At 40.1% G+C, this 17,490-nt stretch overlaps 1 protein-coding gene across 1 annotated transcript in view; it reads left to right on the top strand.

Moving 5' to 3' along the window:
- Window positions 1-16,927, top strand: part of SVOPL (SVOP like) — a 93,335-nt gene extending 76,408 nt beyond the window's left edge. Inside the window, exons 14-15 of the mRNA XM_018046888.1 lie at window positions 13,972-14,085; window positions 16,488-16,927. Coding sequence (XP_017902377.1) covers window positions 13,972-14,085; window positions 16,488-16,499 — 126 coding nt within the window. The 3' untranslated portion in view covers window positions 16,500-16,927. The remainder of the gene's footprint in view (window positions 1-13,971; window positions 14,086-16,487) is intronic.

A 17,490-nucleotide genomic window follows, 5' to 3' on the forward strand; every position in this document is an offset into this window, starting at 1 on the left:
CAATCAAGTGGTGTCCCCTGGGCAGTAGCCACAAAACTGGGGCACGGTACATGCCTCTTGAGAAACCTATAGGTAGGTCAGGAAGCAACAGTTAAAACTGGACATGGAACAACAGACTGGTTCCAAATAGGAAAAGGAGTATGTCAAGGCTGTATATTGTCACCCTGCTTATTTAACATATGCAGAGTACATCATGAGAAATGCTGGGCTGGAAGAAGCACAAGCTGGAATCAAGATTGCCGGGAGAAATATCAATAACCTCACATATGCAGATGACACTACCCTTATGGCAGAAAGTGAAGACAAACTCAAGAGCTTCTTGATGAAAGTGAGAGAGGAGAGTGAAAAAGTTGGCTTAAAGCTCAACATTCAGAAAACGAAGATCATGGCATCTGGTCCCATCACTTCATGGGATATAGATGGGGAAACAGTGGAAACAGTGGCAGACTTTATTTTTCTGGGCTCCAAAATCACTGCAGATGGTGAATGCAGGCATGAAATTAAAAGATGCTTACTCCTTGGAAGGAAAGTTATGACCAACTTAGACAGCATATTCAAAAGTAGAGACATTACTTTGCCAACAAAGGTCCTTCTAGTCAAGGCTATGGTTTTTCCAGTGGTCATGTATGGGTGTGAGAGTTGGACTGTGAAGAAAGCTGAGCGCTGAAGAATTGATGCTTTTGAACTGTGGTGTTGGAGAAGACTCTTGAGAGTCCCTTGGATTGCAAGGAGATCCAACCAGTCCATTCTGAAGGAGATCAGCCCCGGGACTTCTTTGGAAGGAATGATGCTAAAGCTGAAACTCCAGTACTTTGGCCACCTCATGCAAAGAGTTGACTCATTGGAAAAGACCCTGATGCTGGGAGGGATTGGGGGCAGGAGGAGAAGGGGACGACAGAGGAGGAGAAGGGGACGACAGAGGATGAGATGGCTGGATGGCATCACCGACTTGATGTACGTGATTCTGAGTGAATCCGGGAGTTGGTGATGGACAGGGAGGCCTGGCGTGCTGCGATTCATGGGGTTGCAAAGAGTCGGACACGACTGAGCGACTGAACTGAACTGCACTGAACATGTACACAAGCTCCTTTCTGGGAGACACCAGCGATCTGGAGCAAGACAGAGAAAGCACAGAGATGGCACCTGCCAGCCTCCATGTTTACGGAGTATCTTTGCAGAGTAGGCTCCTAGATGGATGTTGTTAAATTACCTCTGTGTGAGCTTCAGGTGGATAGCTAGGTAGTCCTTGGGAGTACTCTAACAACAATGCTCAGTTTACGATAGCCTGGTCTCATGTGCCTCATGGATGCAAGCCCTTTCGGCTTTCAAAATTAGATGTTTTGGGGGCTCATCTCCCAGGTGCTGGTCTTAAAAGCTGTGGTGCCAGATGTGGGGTTCCAACCCATCACTCCTCATGGAGAAGCTCAAACTTGTGAGTTCTCCTCTTATCTTGCCTGGGAAATCCTATGGACAGAGGAGCCTGGTAGGCTACAGTTCAAAGGGTCGCAAAGAGTCAGACAACGACTGAGCAACTAAGCATGAACTGGGGGAGGGTTCGTGGTAAGACTGTGTCTCAGCCTGTCCTACCCATTTCGATGTGGGTTTTTTCTTTGCTTGATGTGTAGGAGTCATTAAGCTACTTTTGGGGTTTCTTTCAGAGGATATTGTTTTGCATGTAGTTGTAGATTCAGTGTGTCCATGAGAGGAGGCGAGGTCATCTTGAACCCAAACCTTCATGAACTTTTTATAGCCTACTTTTGGCATGCAACAATATGTTACAGTCATTTTTCATGCCAATGAAAATAAAAGTAAGCCCTTTTTCATGCTGAAAAATGTCATTATATGTGTACTCCAAATGTTACTTTAAATCACTTTATCAGTTCTGTGTAAATGTCTAGACTTATTTGATATCTATTATAAACAAGTTATAAGTTCCCTACGTTTTTATCGAAGTATGCAATTATCTCTTTAGGATAATTCTTAGAAATTGGATTGGTAGGTCAGGGGGTCTGCTCATTTTCCATTTTGATACACTGTGCTAAAATTCTCTTTAGGAAGATTGTGCCAAAGTGGTAGGTCCCACTGTTTCACATACTTGCCAACTGGTTTTGTTCATCTTTTTCATCTTTGCCAACCTTACTGACAATAAATGATATCCCTTTGTTATAATTCATGTTTCTTCAGTTAGGAATGAAACTGAATGTTCCTTTCATATTTTAATTGGGTGTCTACTTTAGCTTGCCCACTCCTTGTCTATCTTAAATTCAGTTTTAAAACATTGATTTGTGACAGTCCTTCTTATCTATAAAGTATTTCACTTTTCTGACATACTGCAGATATTCCCTCCAATTTTTCATTTGTCTTTCACTCCTATTTATGCTCCCCTTTCTTTGTATAGGAACTTAAAGTTCATAGGCACTCAAATATATCAATATTTTTATTTGCAGTGTCTGGGTTCTGTGATTAGAATGGTAAGGATACACATCTCTTTTCTTCCAGTCTTTCTTTGGCCTTGTGGTTTTTTTGGGAGAAAGGGTGTGTAAGCCTACAAAAATTTTTTTTTGCTGTATTGCATGGCATATGGGATCTTAGTTCCCCCACCAGGGATCAGACCTAGGCCCCCTGCAGTCAAAGCACGAGTCTTAACCTCTGTACTGCCAGGAAAGTCTCTAAACTTTTTATTGAAGTATAACAATACATGAAACATGAACTTCTAGATGTTCAAGCTGGCTTTAGAAAAGGCAGAGGAATCAGAGACCAAATTGCCAAAATCCGCTGGATCACTGACAAAGCAAGAGGGTTCCAGAAAAACATCTATTTCTGCTTTATTGACTACGTTAAAGCCTTTGACTATGTGGATCACAACAAATTGTGGAAAATTCTGAAAGAGATGGGAATACCAAACAACCTGACTTGCCTCTTGAGAAATCTGTATGTAGGTCAGGAAGCAACAGTTAGAACTGGACATGGACAACAGACTGGTTCCAAATAGGAAAAGGAGTACGTCAAGGCTGTATATTGTCACCCTGCTTATTTAATTTCTATGCAGAGTACATCATGAGAAACGCTGGGCTGGAGGAAGCACAAGCTGGAATCAGGATCACCAGGAGAAATATCAATCACCTCAGATATGCAGATGACACCACCCTTATGGCAGAAAGTGAAGAAAAACTAAAAAAAGCCTTTTGATGAAAGTGAAAGAGGAGAGTGAAAAAGTTGGCTTAAAGCTCAACATTCAGAAAACTAAGATCATGGCATCTGGTCCCATCACATCATGGCAAATAGATGGGGAAACAGTGTCAGACTTTATTTTTTTGGGCTCCAAAATCACCGCAGATGGTGATTGCAGCCATGAAATTAAAAGACGCTTACTCCTTGGAAGGAAAGTTATGACCAGCCTAGACAGCATATTCAAAAGCAGAGACATTACTTTGCCAACAAAGGTCCCTCTAGTCAAGGCTATGGTTTATCCAATAGTCATGTATGGATGTGAAAGTTGGACTATAAAGAAAGCTGAGTGCTGGAGAACTGATGCTTTTGAACTGTGGTGTTGGAGAAGACTCTTGAGAGTCCCTTGGACTGCACGGAAACCCAACAAGTCCATTCTAAAGGAGATCAGTCCTGAATATTCATTGGAAGGACTGATGCTGAAGCTGAAACTCCAATACTTTGGCCACCTCATGCGAAGAGTTGACTCATTGGAAAAGATCCTGATGCTGGGAAAGATGGGAGGTGGGAGAAGAAGGGGATGACAGAGAATGAGATGGTTGGATGGCATCACCAACTCAATGGGCATGAGTTTGAGTAAACTCCAGGAGTTGGTGATGGACAGGAAGGCCTGGCATGCTGCAGTCCATGGGGTCGCAAAGAGTCGGACACTGAGCGACTGAACTGAACATACTTATGTGTGCTCAGTTGTGTCTAACTCTCTGCGACCCCGTGGACTGTAACTCACCTGGCTCCTCTGTCCATGGGATTTTCCAGGCAAGAATACTGCAGTGGGTTGCCATGTCCTCCTCCAGGGAATCTTCCTGACCCAGGGATCGAACCCGTGTCTTCTGCATTGGCAGGCAGATTCTTTACCACTGAGCCACCTTTGAAGCCCCCACAACATAAAATGTAAAAGTTTCAAATCATTAAGTCTACAGCTTCATTTTCACAAAGTGATATGCATCCCAGATTCTAACCCAGAAAATACCTGATCTGATGTGCCCTCTTTCAGGCCATTATAGTATCAAAGTGTGAGGTCAAATGCAGGAAACAACTTTATGATTTCCTGAATGGCAGCCCAGTTGTCCTGACACTATTTATTGAATACCCTATTTTTTATTCGTGGATTAGAACTGTCTACTTATATTCCCACAATTACTTGGTCTATTTCTAGCTTTGCTATTTTAGTCCATTGATCTGTCTGGTTTCATCATTGTCATATTCTTTCCATTAGTCAGATGGGGTTTATAGTATATTTTCAAATCTGGCTGTGTACGCCCCATCTCACTGCTATTCTTTCTCAGATAACCTTTAGAATCATTTATTTGCAATGTGCCTCCCTTGTCTGCCCAAATCCTATTAAGATTCTAATTGTTAATTCATTAAATGTATCAGTTAATTTGGGAAAATTTGACTTTTTTTCCTCTTAATGTTGCCTTCCCATGTAAAAACAAGGTTTTTCTCTCCATTTATTCCATGTTCCTTGCAGGGATTTTATTGTTTTCTTCAAATAGATCCTGTACATCTTGTTATGTTTATTCTTAGGCATTTGAAGGCTTTTCATTATTACTGCAAATAAATGATTTTTTTCATTATAACTTCTAGTCTAACATTTTATTTAGTTAATTGTAGTTAGAGAGGCAATTAAGTTTTTTGTCTATGGATTTTCAAACAGCTTACTGAACTCATTCCAATGGGTTTTCATTTGATCCTCATGAGTTTTTCAGGTTTATCATTATACGTGTCATGTGATTCCAATCTATCCCTCCACATTGAATCTTTGGTCAGCATGTTAAGATTCCATAGCTTGCAGATGGTAAAACTCCATTCCCTCTTCTCTCCAGCCACACTACTTCTTTCTCTTCACTGTATTCATTTCTTTCCCCCTGCTCACTCCTCCTGTCCCAACCTGGCTGCAATCATCCTGACTCCACCAAAATGCTTCTTGCTATGGTCTATCTGGTTCCACTTCTGCAAATACAATTGTCATTTTAACCTTCCATCTCACGGGATGGCTCCGTCTCATAGATTCTGATGGCCATGCCCTCATGCCCTCCCCTTCCTGTGGCACCCATCACCTGCAGTCTTTCTCCCGCATCTCTGCTGCTCTTTCTGAATCCATGGTACCCCCGCCTCTGCAATTTATTATTGAGAATTCTTATTGCTCAACATTAGACCCTCGTCTTTTCATATTTTTACTCTCTACTTAGGTGATTTCACCCTGTTTTGTGGTTTTAATTACCAAGTATGCGCACATGGCTCCCGACTTTATATCTCAGGATCAGGGCTTTCCTCTGAGATGCACATTCACACATCCATTTGCCCCTCAACATTTCTGCTTGAATATCTCAAGCTCATCTTAAATTCACCAAGGCCAGCATTAAAAGCGTAACATCTCTCCCCAGATCCACTCCTCTTCACAGTTTCCATCAGTGCCTGGCATCTGTATCTACCCTGAAAACCGTCCTCCGTTCCATTCTCTCCCATTGTCATAGCCAGTCCCCAAGCCACTGGGTTTTACATCCTAACAGACACAAAATTCTTAATCATTTCTCCTTTTGCACCAGTACCACTCTGGTTTGGACTACTATCACCTTTCACTGGATGGCTAATATAGCAGCCTGCCTGGTCTCTCCATGCTCTTGAAAGTGAAAGTGAAGTCACTCAGTCCTGTCCGACTCTTTGCGACCCCATGAACTGTAGCCTATCAGGCTCCTCCATCCATGGGATTTTCCAGGCAAGAGTGCTGGAGTGGATTGCCATTTCCTTCTCCAGGGGATCTTCCCGACCCAGGAATCGAACCCAGGTCTCCTGCATTGCAGGCAGACACTTTACCGTCTGAGCCACCTCCTTCATTTTCCTCCCTGCATCTGTGCAGATCTTATATTGTTCTTATGCTTTAAACCCTTTGTCATTTTGCCCTTGCCATTCCTCAGTGATAAATACCAAAATCCTTAACCATGGACTACAGGACTCTAGCGGTGAGACCCCCATCTGTACTCTTTGCTGCTTGTAAAATTTCAAATACAGAAATGTGTAACTGAGAAAAGAAAAATTCCCTGTAATTCTATCAGTAGAGATAACTGCTGTATCTCTTAACAGTTTGGGGTGTATTCTTCCAGATGCCTTTTTAATGGATATATCTCTTATCTGTTGTTATATCAGTTTGTATGTGTGCATCTATAAACTTATTATATATGTATTATGCATAGATACTTGCATATATGTAGATAGAAATATGTCATAAATATGTACATCTTTCTACATATCTACATGTTATGGTCACCTGCAGACACAGATGGAACTCCACCCCCACCCTCCAACTCTGACCCCCATAACAAGGCTGATGACACATACATACACCAAGAGGGTATGAAAGGTTTATTGCTTAGTTACATAGTTGAGGTCTCTGAGGGAGCAGGCAAGGTGATTGGTTAGTTTTTTTTGCAGCCAGATTTGAGGGTTCCCATGTGAGGTCAGGGGCTTGTGTGCCTTGAATCTCCTGTTAGCACCGAAGATGAAGCACCCAGTCTTTCTTTTCAGTTTGTTCAAGAGCTAGAGTACGTGGGAAGTGAGAAGGGTGAGGCTTAATGGCTGTCAGCTGTCATGAAGTGGAGTCAGACTCTTCTTTATACTATACATTCTCATCTGTGAGTACACATGAAGACAGGTTCATGTTCAAACATTATACACAGCTGTCCATCCATCAGTCTATCCACACACATCCATATACAGATCTCCATATTGCAACTGTGTTTCCTCGTTAATGTTAGTATGTGTAGATCAACTTCATTCTTTTATGTAGATGTTTAGACTTCCATTGCAGAGATGTGCATAATTAGATGGCCATTACCTTGGTGATGAAATTGACTCTAATGTTCTTTCTTTCTGCTTTTACAAACAACGGGGCCCCTGAACATCACGCAAACCTTTGTTCCTGTGTAACCGTGTTAGTCATTGAGCTCTTTTATGTTCCAAATATCGTAAAAACTGTGCCTCAGATTCTTTGAAGTGATATTCTAGAGGCAAGAGACAGTTTGCTAATATATAAAATATGTATATAAACACACAAAACAGAGGAAAGAGTTGGTGGTGGGGGTGGTCTGGTGTGTAGTGTTGTTTGTCAGTCACTCAGTTATGTCTGACTCTTTGCCACCCCACGGACTACAGCACGCCAGGCCTCCTTGTCCATCACAAACTCCTGAGTTTGTTCAATTCATGCTCATTGAGTCGGTGATACCATCCAACCATCTTATCCTCTGTCGTCTCCTTCTCCTCCTATTTGAGATGAAGTGATGGGACCAGATGCCATGATCTTAGTTTTCTGAATGTTGAGCTATAAGCCAACTTTTCCACTCTCCTCTCTCACTTTCATCAAGAGACTCTTTAGTTCTTTGCTTTCTGCCATAAGGGTGTTGTCATCTGTATGTCTGAGGTTATTGATATTTCTCCCAGCAATCTTGACTCCAGCTTGTGCTTCCTCCAGCCCAGTGTTTCTTATGATGTACTCTGCATATAACTTAAATAAGCAGGGTGACAATATATAGCCTTGATGTACTCTCTTTCCTATTTGGAACCAGTCTGTTGTTCCATGTCCAGTTCTAACTGTTGCTTCTTGACCTGCGTACAGATATCTCAGGAGGCAGGTAAGATAGTCTGGCATTCCCATCTCTTTAAGAATTTTCCAGTTTGTTGTGATCCACACACACAGTCAAAGGCTTTGGCATACTCAATAAAGCAGATGTTTTTCTGGAATGTTCTTGCTTTTTCTTTTGGCTATCCCATAGTTATGTTTAATTTGGTTTTTAAATGATGACACTGCTGGAGACAATAAAATGATGTAAAAATAAATCAACAGAGAAAACTATTTGTCATGCTTTAGAATGATTCAGAATTGGTACAACAAAATTATTTCCTTAATATCTGAACTTTGGTTTTCCAAGTAGGTTCACCTTAGGACTATTGCTTAATACATGTTTTTTTTTTAATCTATTTTTATTTTTTAAAATTTATTTATTTAAATTGGAGGCTAATTACTTTACATTATTGTATTGGTTTTGCCATACATCAACATGAATCTGCCATGGGTGTACATGTGTTCCCCATCCTGAACCCCCCTCCCACCTCCCTCCCCATACCATCCCTCTGGGTCATCCCACTGCACTAGCCCCAAGCATCCTGTATCAAACCTAGACTGGCAATTCTTTTCTTATATGACATTATACATGTTTCAATGCCATCCTCCCAAATCATCCCACCCTCTCCCTCTCCCACAGAGTCCAAAAGACTGTTCTATACATCTGTGTCTCTCTTGCTGTCTCTCATACAGGGTTATTGTTACCATCTTTCTAGATTCCATATATATGCGTTAGCACACTGTATTGGTGTTTTTCTTTCTGGCTTACTTCACTCTGTATAATAGGCTCCAGTTTCATCCACCTCATTAGAACTGATTCAAATGTATTCTTTTTAATGGCTGAGTAATACTCCATTGTGTATACGTTCTTGCTTTTTTGATGATCCAATGGATGTTGGCAATTTGATCTCTGTTTCCTCTGCCTTTTCTAAAACCAGCTTGAACATCTGGAAGTTCAGAGTTCACGTACTGTTGAAGCCTGGCTTGGAGAATTTTGAGCATTACTTTACTAGTGTACGAGATGAGTGCAGTTGTGCAGTAGGTTGAGCATTCTTTGCCATTGCCTTTCTTTGGGATTGGAATGAATACTGACCTTTTCCAGTCCCATGGCCACTGCTGGGTTTTCCAAATTTGCTGGCATACTGAGTGCAGCACTTTCACAGCATCATCTTTCAGGATTTGAAATAACTAGAATCCCATGACCTTCACTAGCTTTGTTTGTAGTGATGCTTTCTAAGGTCCACTTGACTTCACATTCCAGGATGTCTGGCTCTAGGTGAGTGACCACACCATCGTGATTATCTGAGTCATGAAGATCTTTTTTGTGTAGTTCTTCTGTGTATTCTTGCCACCTCTTCTTAATATCTTCTGCTTTGTTAGGTCCATACAATTCCTGTCCTTTATTGTGCCCATTTCTGCATGAAAAGTTCCCTTGGTATCTCTAATTTTCTTGAAGAGATCTCTAGTCTTTCCCATTCTATTGTTTTCCTCTATTTCTTTGCATTGATCACTGTGAAAGGCTTTCTTATCTTTCCTTGCTATTCTTTGGAACTCTGCATTCAAATAGGTATATATTTTATTTTCTCCTTTGCCTTTGGCTTCTCTTCTTTTCACAGCTATTTGTAAGGCCTCCTCAGACAACCATTTTGCCTTTTTGCATTTCTTTTTCTTGGGGAAGGTCTTGATCACTGCCTCCTGTACAACTGTCACGAAACTTTGTCCATAGTTCTTCAGGCACTCTATCAGATCTAATCTCTTGAATCTATTTGTCATTTCCATTGTATAGTCATAAGGGATTTGATTTAGGTCATACCTGAGTGGTCTAGTGGTTTTCCCTACTTTCTTCAATTTAAGTCTGAATTTAGCAATAAGGAGTTCATGATCTGAGCCACAGTCAGCTCCCCATCTTGTTTTTGCTGACTGTATAGAGCTTGTCCATCTTTGGCTGCAAAGAATATAATCAGTCTTATTTTGGTATTGACCATGTGTTAATGTCCATGTGTAGAGTCTTCTCTTGTGTTGTTGGAAGAGGGTGTTTGTTATGACCAGTGCATTCTCTTGGAAACACCATGTTAGCCTTTGCCCTACTTCATTCTGTACTCCAAGGCCAAATTTGCCTGTTACTCCAGGTATTTCTTGACTTCCTGCTTTTGCATTCCAGTCTCCTATAATGAAAAGGACATCTTTTTTGGGTGTTAGTTCTAGGTCTTGTAGGTCTTCATAGAACTGTTCAATGTCAGCTTCTTCAGCATTACTGGTCACAGCATAGACTTGGATTACTGTGATATTGAATGGTTTGCCTTGGAAACAGAGATCATTGTCATTTTTGAGACTTCATCCAAGTACTGCATTTTGGACTCTTCTGTTGACTATGATGGCTACTCCATTTCTTCTAAGGGATTCTTGCCCACACTAGTAGATAAAATGGTCATCTGAGTTAAATTCACCCATTCCAGTTCATTTTAGTTCGCTGATTCCTAGAATGTCGACGTTCACTCTTGCCATCTCCTGTTTGACCACTTCCAATATGCCTTGATTCATGGACCTAACATTCTAGGTTCCTATGCAATACTGCTCTTTACAGCATTGGCCTTTACTTCCAACATCAGTTACATCCACAACTGGGTGGTGTTTTTGCTTTGGTCTTTTCATTCTTTCTGCAGTTATTTCTCCACTGATCTCCAGTAGCATATTGGGCACCTACCGACTGTTCATGGGGTTCTCAAGGCAAGAATACTGAAGTGGTTTGCCATTCTGTTTTCCAGTGGACCATGTTTTGTCAGAAGTCTCCACCATGACCCATCTATCTTGGTTAGCCTTACATGGCATGCGTCATAGATTCATTGAGTTATACAAGATGTGGGCCATGTGATCAGATTGGTTCATTTTCTGTGATAAGGTGTAGGGTGGTTAGGGAGGGCATTTATAATAGGGCAGAGTCATGTGGGAGTGACCACAGATGTCTAAGGAAGAGTGTTCTTGTGTAGAAAAAGTGTATTGAATAATTTTTAGGTCAAAGGGTGTGTATATTTTAATTGCAATGAATCTTGTCAAATTATTTTCATTTAAAAATTTATATGCTCTTGATAAGTAACACACTCTTAAAGCATCTGTTTCTTTCCATCATCACTAACCCCTCTCCCCCTTTTTTTCATGTTGAGTGTTTTTTTGCTTCAATTTTTTTAATTGGAGGATAATTTCTTTACAATATTGTGTTGGCCTCTGCCATACATTAATGTGAAATCAGCCACAGGTATACATATTCCCTTCTCTCCTGAACTCCCCATCTCCTGCCCCATTCCACCCCTCTAGGTTGTCATTGACCACCGTCAAATCCCCTTTTTAACCTTTTTTGATATTGGTGGACAATAAATTATATCATGTCTTAATGTGTACTTTATTAGTAAGGCTGAGCATCTCTCCTCTGTTTATTATCCATTTGTATTTTTTTGGGGGGGTAATTTTCTTATTTATGTGATTTGCAGAATTTCTGCAGGCCATGAACTATTTATTATACTAGAGATATTTTTTCTTTGTTCATGGTTTGCCTTAAGATGTTACTAGTCAAGTTTTTGACATATAAAATTAAAACTTTTTTGTCAACTTAACAGTTATTTTCACCTAGAGAGTTAGTGTTTTGGGTCATGTTGAATGGCCTTCAGCACCCATTAAACCATATTTCTAAAAACATTTCTAAAACAGCAAAGCCTTTCAGTGTTTCATCTAAAACATTAATTTCTTTATTTACAGTTTACTAATGCTTAAGCTCTGAGCTAAAGATCCAGCTTTAAAAAGCAACACAATGCTTAGCCGCTTTCCTGGCCCATAAGCATTTGTCTAGTTCAATTGATTCACGTGCTTCTACTGTGGCAATTCAATTTCCATAGATACTTGGATCTATTTTGTGACTCACTGCTTTACTGATCTATTTTGGCATCAATATCATATTGCTAATGATTGGAAGTTTGTTTAGTGGCTCTTGGGTTAATCACCTCAAGATTCCCTTACCCACACATGTTTTCAGAAGTTTCTTGAGCTTTTTAAACATGTTAATGATTAGAATAAATTTTTTTTCCCCTCCAAATTGACTCAAAAATCCTATTGGGATTTTACTTGAGATCCATTAGAGTTACTACAGATTACCTCGAGAACTACTTTTTAAAACAATAGTGTTTTTCTATTTAAGAACAAATTTAGTTTTCATGTCCCTTAGTAGAGTTTTAGTCTTTATGTCTTACACATTTCTTAAGTTTATTTCTAAATACTTTATTTGTATTCCTATTAGCTGTGTCCAACAAACTTAATATGCTGGATTTTCATTCCCCTCGATGTTACTTTTTATTTTTCTTAATGTTTCGACGCATGGATTGTTTAAGAGTTTGGAGATTTTGCTGTTATTTCTAGCTTTGATAGCATTTTAGTCAGAGAACACATTCTATGGTTGCAGTTCTTCTAATTCCTTTGAGGTTAATTTTATGGCCCAGAATGAGGTCTTTCTTGGTGAATATTTCATGGTTAGAAAAGAATATGTATTCTGCTGTGTGTTAGGTGGGGTGTTCCATAAGTGTCAGCGAACTCCTGTTGGTTGACTGTATTGTAAAGTTTTTTATCCTTGCTGATCTTCGGTCTAGCAGTTCTGTCAACTGTGGAGAGTGGTTTGTTACTGAAAAATCACCACCGTGGCTTTTTCAGTTTTTACTGAAAGAATGTAATCTGAAGCTCTTCAGTATATCAGCCTTTAGGAGTGCTGTCTTGTTGGACTGAATCTTTTATCACTGTGTAATATCCCTCTTTGTACCTGGTGTGTGCTGTTATTAGAAGTAGGGATTTACAGATCTTTGTTTTTGTTTTTTTTATTTTTACTTTATTTTACTTACAATATTGTATCGGTTTTGCCATACATTGAGAGATCTTTGTTTTTAATACAGTGAATCTGGAGTGAAGCCTGAAAAGACTCATTTCTACGAAGTTCCCAGATGATCTTTAGTATTTTTCACTTGTTTGGTGGTGTTTTTTGTTTTGGATATATATCAACAATACATTGCTGCGTCATATGGTAGTCCTAGTTTTAGCTATCTGAGAAATCTCGATACTGTTTTCCACAGTGGTGGCACCAACTTATATTCTCACCAACAGTGTATGAAAGAGTTCCCCTTTCTCCACATTTGTGCCAACATCTGTTATTTGTGTGCTTTTTGAGGCTAGCCATTCTGATACGTGAGGAGATATCTCACTGTGATTTGATTTGCATTTCCCTGACAATTAGTGATGTTGAGCATCTTCTCATGTGCCTGTTAGCCATCAGCATTTCCTCTTTGGCCATTTTTATAATTAGGTATCAGAGTTCTTGCTTGCTAACAAAAATTGACTTGGGTTAACTTAGGCATAGAAGACTTTATTGAAAGAATATCCAGTAACACTGGCTGGATTGCTGGAGTCCCACTAGCAAGCAGAGCCCAAAACCCTCTAGGGAATTGCTCTCCCTGATCCTAGCTGTGGAACACAGTTCTGTGACCTCAACTGAACCCAGCAGGGTCTCACACCATCTTGGACTTTGAATCTGGTGCAAAGGATATGAAGTAGAGCTAGTTTAGAATTATTCAGGAGGTGGTAGGAATTTTGGTGTTAAAATAGAAGTGGCAGTAAAGGCAGGACCTAGACACTACATCTATTCCCAAAAGACTTCCTCCTGGCTCATCCTGTCAGAACTGAAGAGGGCAAGTTGACTTTTAGCAGAGGGGGTTATTACAGGAAGGGAGAGGGTTACTGGTTAAGTGAGCTGAATTGGTATGAGAAGGGGTAGGAAAACAGGCAGCTCTCTCATCTTCCCCAGGTATTGGTTTGCTCCAATGATAGCCAAGGGGTGAGTGCAGGGAGAAGTCTGACCTGGCCGGTGCATGTTAACATCACTCCCAGCTTCTGGAAGAGTCACACAAAATGCCTACAAAAGCTTGGCCCAAATAAATACTAGATCTAAGATGTCAGAATTGCACAATTTACAGAATGGCTGCAAAGCCTTTCATTTATGTATTTGGTGGGATGAATCCTTATTTTCCCTTTGGCATGAAGATCAGTTGAAAAGTGACTGGGGTGCAGTATATTGAGTTATTCCTTGTGCTTTTCAGGTTCTTATGAGTGCATCGTTCCTGGGGGCCCTGTGTCTTTTCTCATCTGTCTGTGTGGTATGTGCCATTTCTGCATTTACTCTCCCCATTGAGACCAAAGGTCGCGCCCTACAGGTAAGTGATGTGGGAATCTAAGTATTCTCCTTTTGACCAAAGGAAATGAGCTTGGAGTATGAAAATTCTTTTAAGTAGAGGTGATAATGCCAAAGCCTGTGCTCACACAAGGGTACATTTGTTTAGCAGGTTCCAGCAGAAAAAATGGGTATCCAGTGTTCTTCCATGTAACTTTGAGCAGCATACTGATTTATTCACTTCAAACCTTTGCTTTCTGTAAAGCTTGAACTGGGACTAAATGAGTATTACTGAAACTTCAGCATTCTACCCTTTCCACTTTTCTTCTGTATAGAAGCAGTGCTGCAGAGCTAAATGTGGCCATAGGGTCAGAAACAGCTGTTTGCATTGCCTGTAGGATCACAGAGTCTTTACTGTCGGTCCCGCTATCTTCCCCTCAGTTTTATCAACTGCCCGTGGTAAGAGTGGAGGCAAAAACTTCCACACAGCACCAGCTCCACCCAATACTGACAGTCAGACACAAAGTACATAAAAAGATATCCCAGAAGTATAAAGTGTGCTCCTGGGGGCAAAGTTGTATGAGAGACAGCTTCTCCTAGCCCTCTGCCCTTACAGTTGGCTCTGTTTCCCTGCCTTAAATACAAAGCTTATTGCTGGCAGGTAAGGGCATGTGTGTACACGCACACATGGGAAAGGCGGGAGAACAGCTGAAGTTAGTGTATACAGTTGACCATTAAACAGGGGTTAGGACACCAACCTTCCAGGCTGTCAAAACCTGCAGTATTAAAAACTTAGTCTTCAGTGTCCACAGTTCCTCACATCTGCAGATTCAACCAACCATGAACTGCAGATTATACAGTACTAGAATATTTACAGTTGGAAAAAAATCCACGTAAAAGTGGACCTGCACAATTCAACCCCATGCTGTTTGAAAGTTAACTGTAGTTTGGCTGATCTGAGCTGCCCCATCTAAATGGGACTGTGAAATCATCGTGCTTGTTTGGCTGAATGCAGCCTGCCCTCTCTCCTATATGCTATTTATAGTGAATCATGTGCACATGTTAATTATTTGTCCTGGTACAGATGTGTTTTGTTGTCTGAGTAGTTGGAAAACACTATTGAGTTAAGAGAGGGAAAGCACAACACGCTAGTGTCAATTTTTTCTTGTTCTAGATTCAAGATGTGTTATTCTGTTTTCCCTTTAACTTTTAATCTTTAAGGTAATATGCATTTTAATCACAGATTAGATAACTTACTAAGTAATTAGAAATTTAGGGCTTTGTTTAGGTTCCTTACTTGGAAAGGTGACCTAATCACTGAATCCTTAAAACTAGGGATTGTATTAGGTGATTCAGATGATTCCTTTTAATCTTAAATAATAGGATTATCACACTCTTCACACAGTTGAGGAAAGTAAGGCAAGGGAAAGTTAAGTAACTTGTATAAAGGTGAAAGTGAAGTTGCTCAGTCATGTCCGACTCTTTGTGACCTCATGGACTGTAGCCTACCAGGCTCCTCTGTCCATGGGATTTTCCAGGCAATAGTACTGGAGTGGATTGCCATTTTTTTCTCCAAGGGATCTTCCCAACCCGGGTCTCCTGCATCATAGACAGATGCTTTACTGTCTAAGCCACAAGGGAAATCCAAAACTTGTATAAAGGAACATGCTAAATACAGAGGGACTGGAATTTAAACTAGATTGCAAAATTAAGTGGTGCTAAATCTTATGCTAATTTTCTATGGTGGTGGTTTTTTAAAGTAGTAATAATATATATAAAATGAAATCTGGCTCATCATCTCACGTGCTTTATGGATTTCTGATTCAAGTCATATGAGACAGTGACAAAAACCATTCCCTTTTCTGTTGATTGAAATGATATTATTTTACATGTCTGTTTATAAGACTTAATATCAGTTCCTACAGCTTTCATATGCAGATCCAATAAATATATTTGTGTGGGAATGTAGCCTTTGATGGCTCTGCCACTCAATGGCTGTATGTCTTCAGGCCAATCTCAGAAGGTGTATGTCTATATCTCAGTGTTGTGAGCACTTAACATATGAAACTGTCTAGTAACCAATACAGTAAAACTTCTAAAAATGTTTAAAACATGCCTCAAATTTTACCTTTCAACAGCATCCCAAATAATTTGAATGAACCAACCTGGCCAATAGTTAAGTTTTTAAAGTAATTCTAAAGTGGAATTACTACTATTATTTTGATGAACTTACTAAACAATTAAAAAAAAAAGGTAAGTATAATGTGATTTTTTTTCCCTAAGTGATATCTGTAATTGAATTATAAAAGTACTATTGCATTGTCAGGTACACAATGCAATAGTGTACCTGTTAGACCCTTAATTCCTTATTAAAGTTTTTAGTGCCAGATAGCTTAATGTGAAGACTTAAAAAAAAATTAAATGTATTATCTATTCTTTCTCCAGCAAATTAAATGAAGATCTGCAAATCTGTGTCTACCAAAGAAGAAAAATGTATTTTCATCTTCACAAAGAATTGTGGCACATTTAAAAACACCTGGTTTAATTTTGGTATACTACTTGGTAGTTAAGAAATTGATCATGTATTTTTGAAAAACAAGAGGATGAAATAAGTTAGCTGTATATACAGTCTCTTAGGGAAGACATCAATACAGAAGTTTCATAAAATATACATTAAGGTTGGTGAGGGATATCTAGGGGAGGGAGAAGCTGGCTTTCATTGCTTGGCATCAAGTCTGTTCATGTTTATATGAATAATAAGTATCAGACAAAACCTATACTTGATATTCTCCCTGAGGTATACATCAAAAGCTGTATTAAAATTTTGTAGCTAACAGTGTCAGACTTTATTTTTCTGGGCTCCAAAATCACTGCAGATGGTGACTGCAGCCATAAAATTAAAAGACGCTTACTCCTTGGAAGAAAAGTTATGACCAACCTAGATAGCATATTCAAAAGCAGAGACATTACTTTGCCAACAAAGGTCCGTCTAGTCAAGGCTATGGTTTTCCCAGTAGTCATGTATGGATGTGAGAGTTGGACTGTGAAGACGACTGAGTGCCGAAGAATTGATGCTTTTGAACTGTGGTGTTGGAGAAGACTCTTGAGAGTCCCTTGGACTGCAAGGAGATCCAACCAGTCCATCCTGAAGGAGATCAGCCCTGGGATTTCTTTGGAAGGAATGATGCTAAAGCTGAAACTCCAGTACTTTGGCCACCGCATGTGATGAGTTGACTCATTGGGAAAGACCCTGATGCTGGGAGGGATTGGGGGCAGGAGGAGAAGGGGACGACAGAGGATGAGATGGCTGGATGGCATCACAGACTCGATGGACGTGAGTCTGAGTGAACTCCTGGAGTTGGTGATGGACAGGGAGGCCTGGCGTGCTGCGATTCATGGGGTTGCAAAGAGTCGGACACGACTGAGCGACTGAACTGAAGACATGAGT

Source organism: Capra hircus, chromosome 4 (genome assembly GCF_001704415.2).
Source record: "Capra hircus breed San Clemente chromosome 4, ASM170441v1, whole genome shotgun sequence".
NCBI classification, from domain to species: Eukaryota; Metazoa; Chordata; class Mammalia; order Artiodactyla; family Bovidae; genus Capra; species Capra hircus.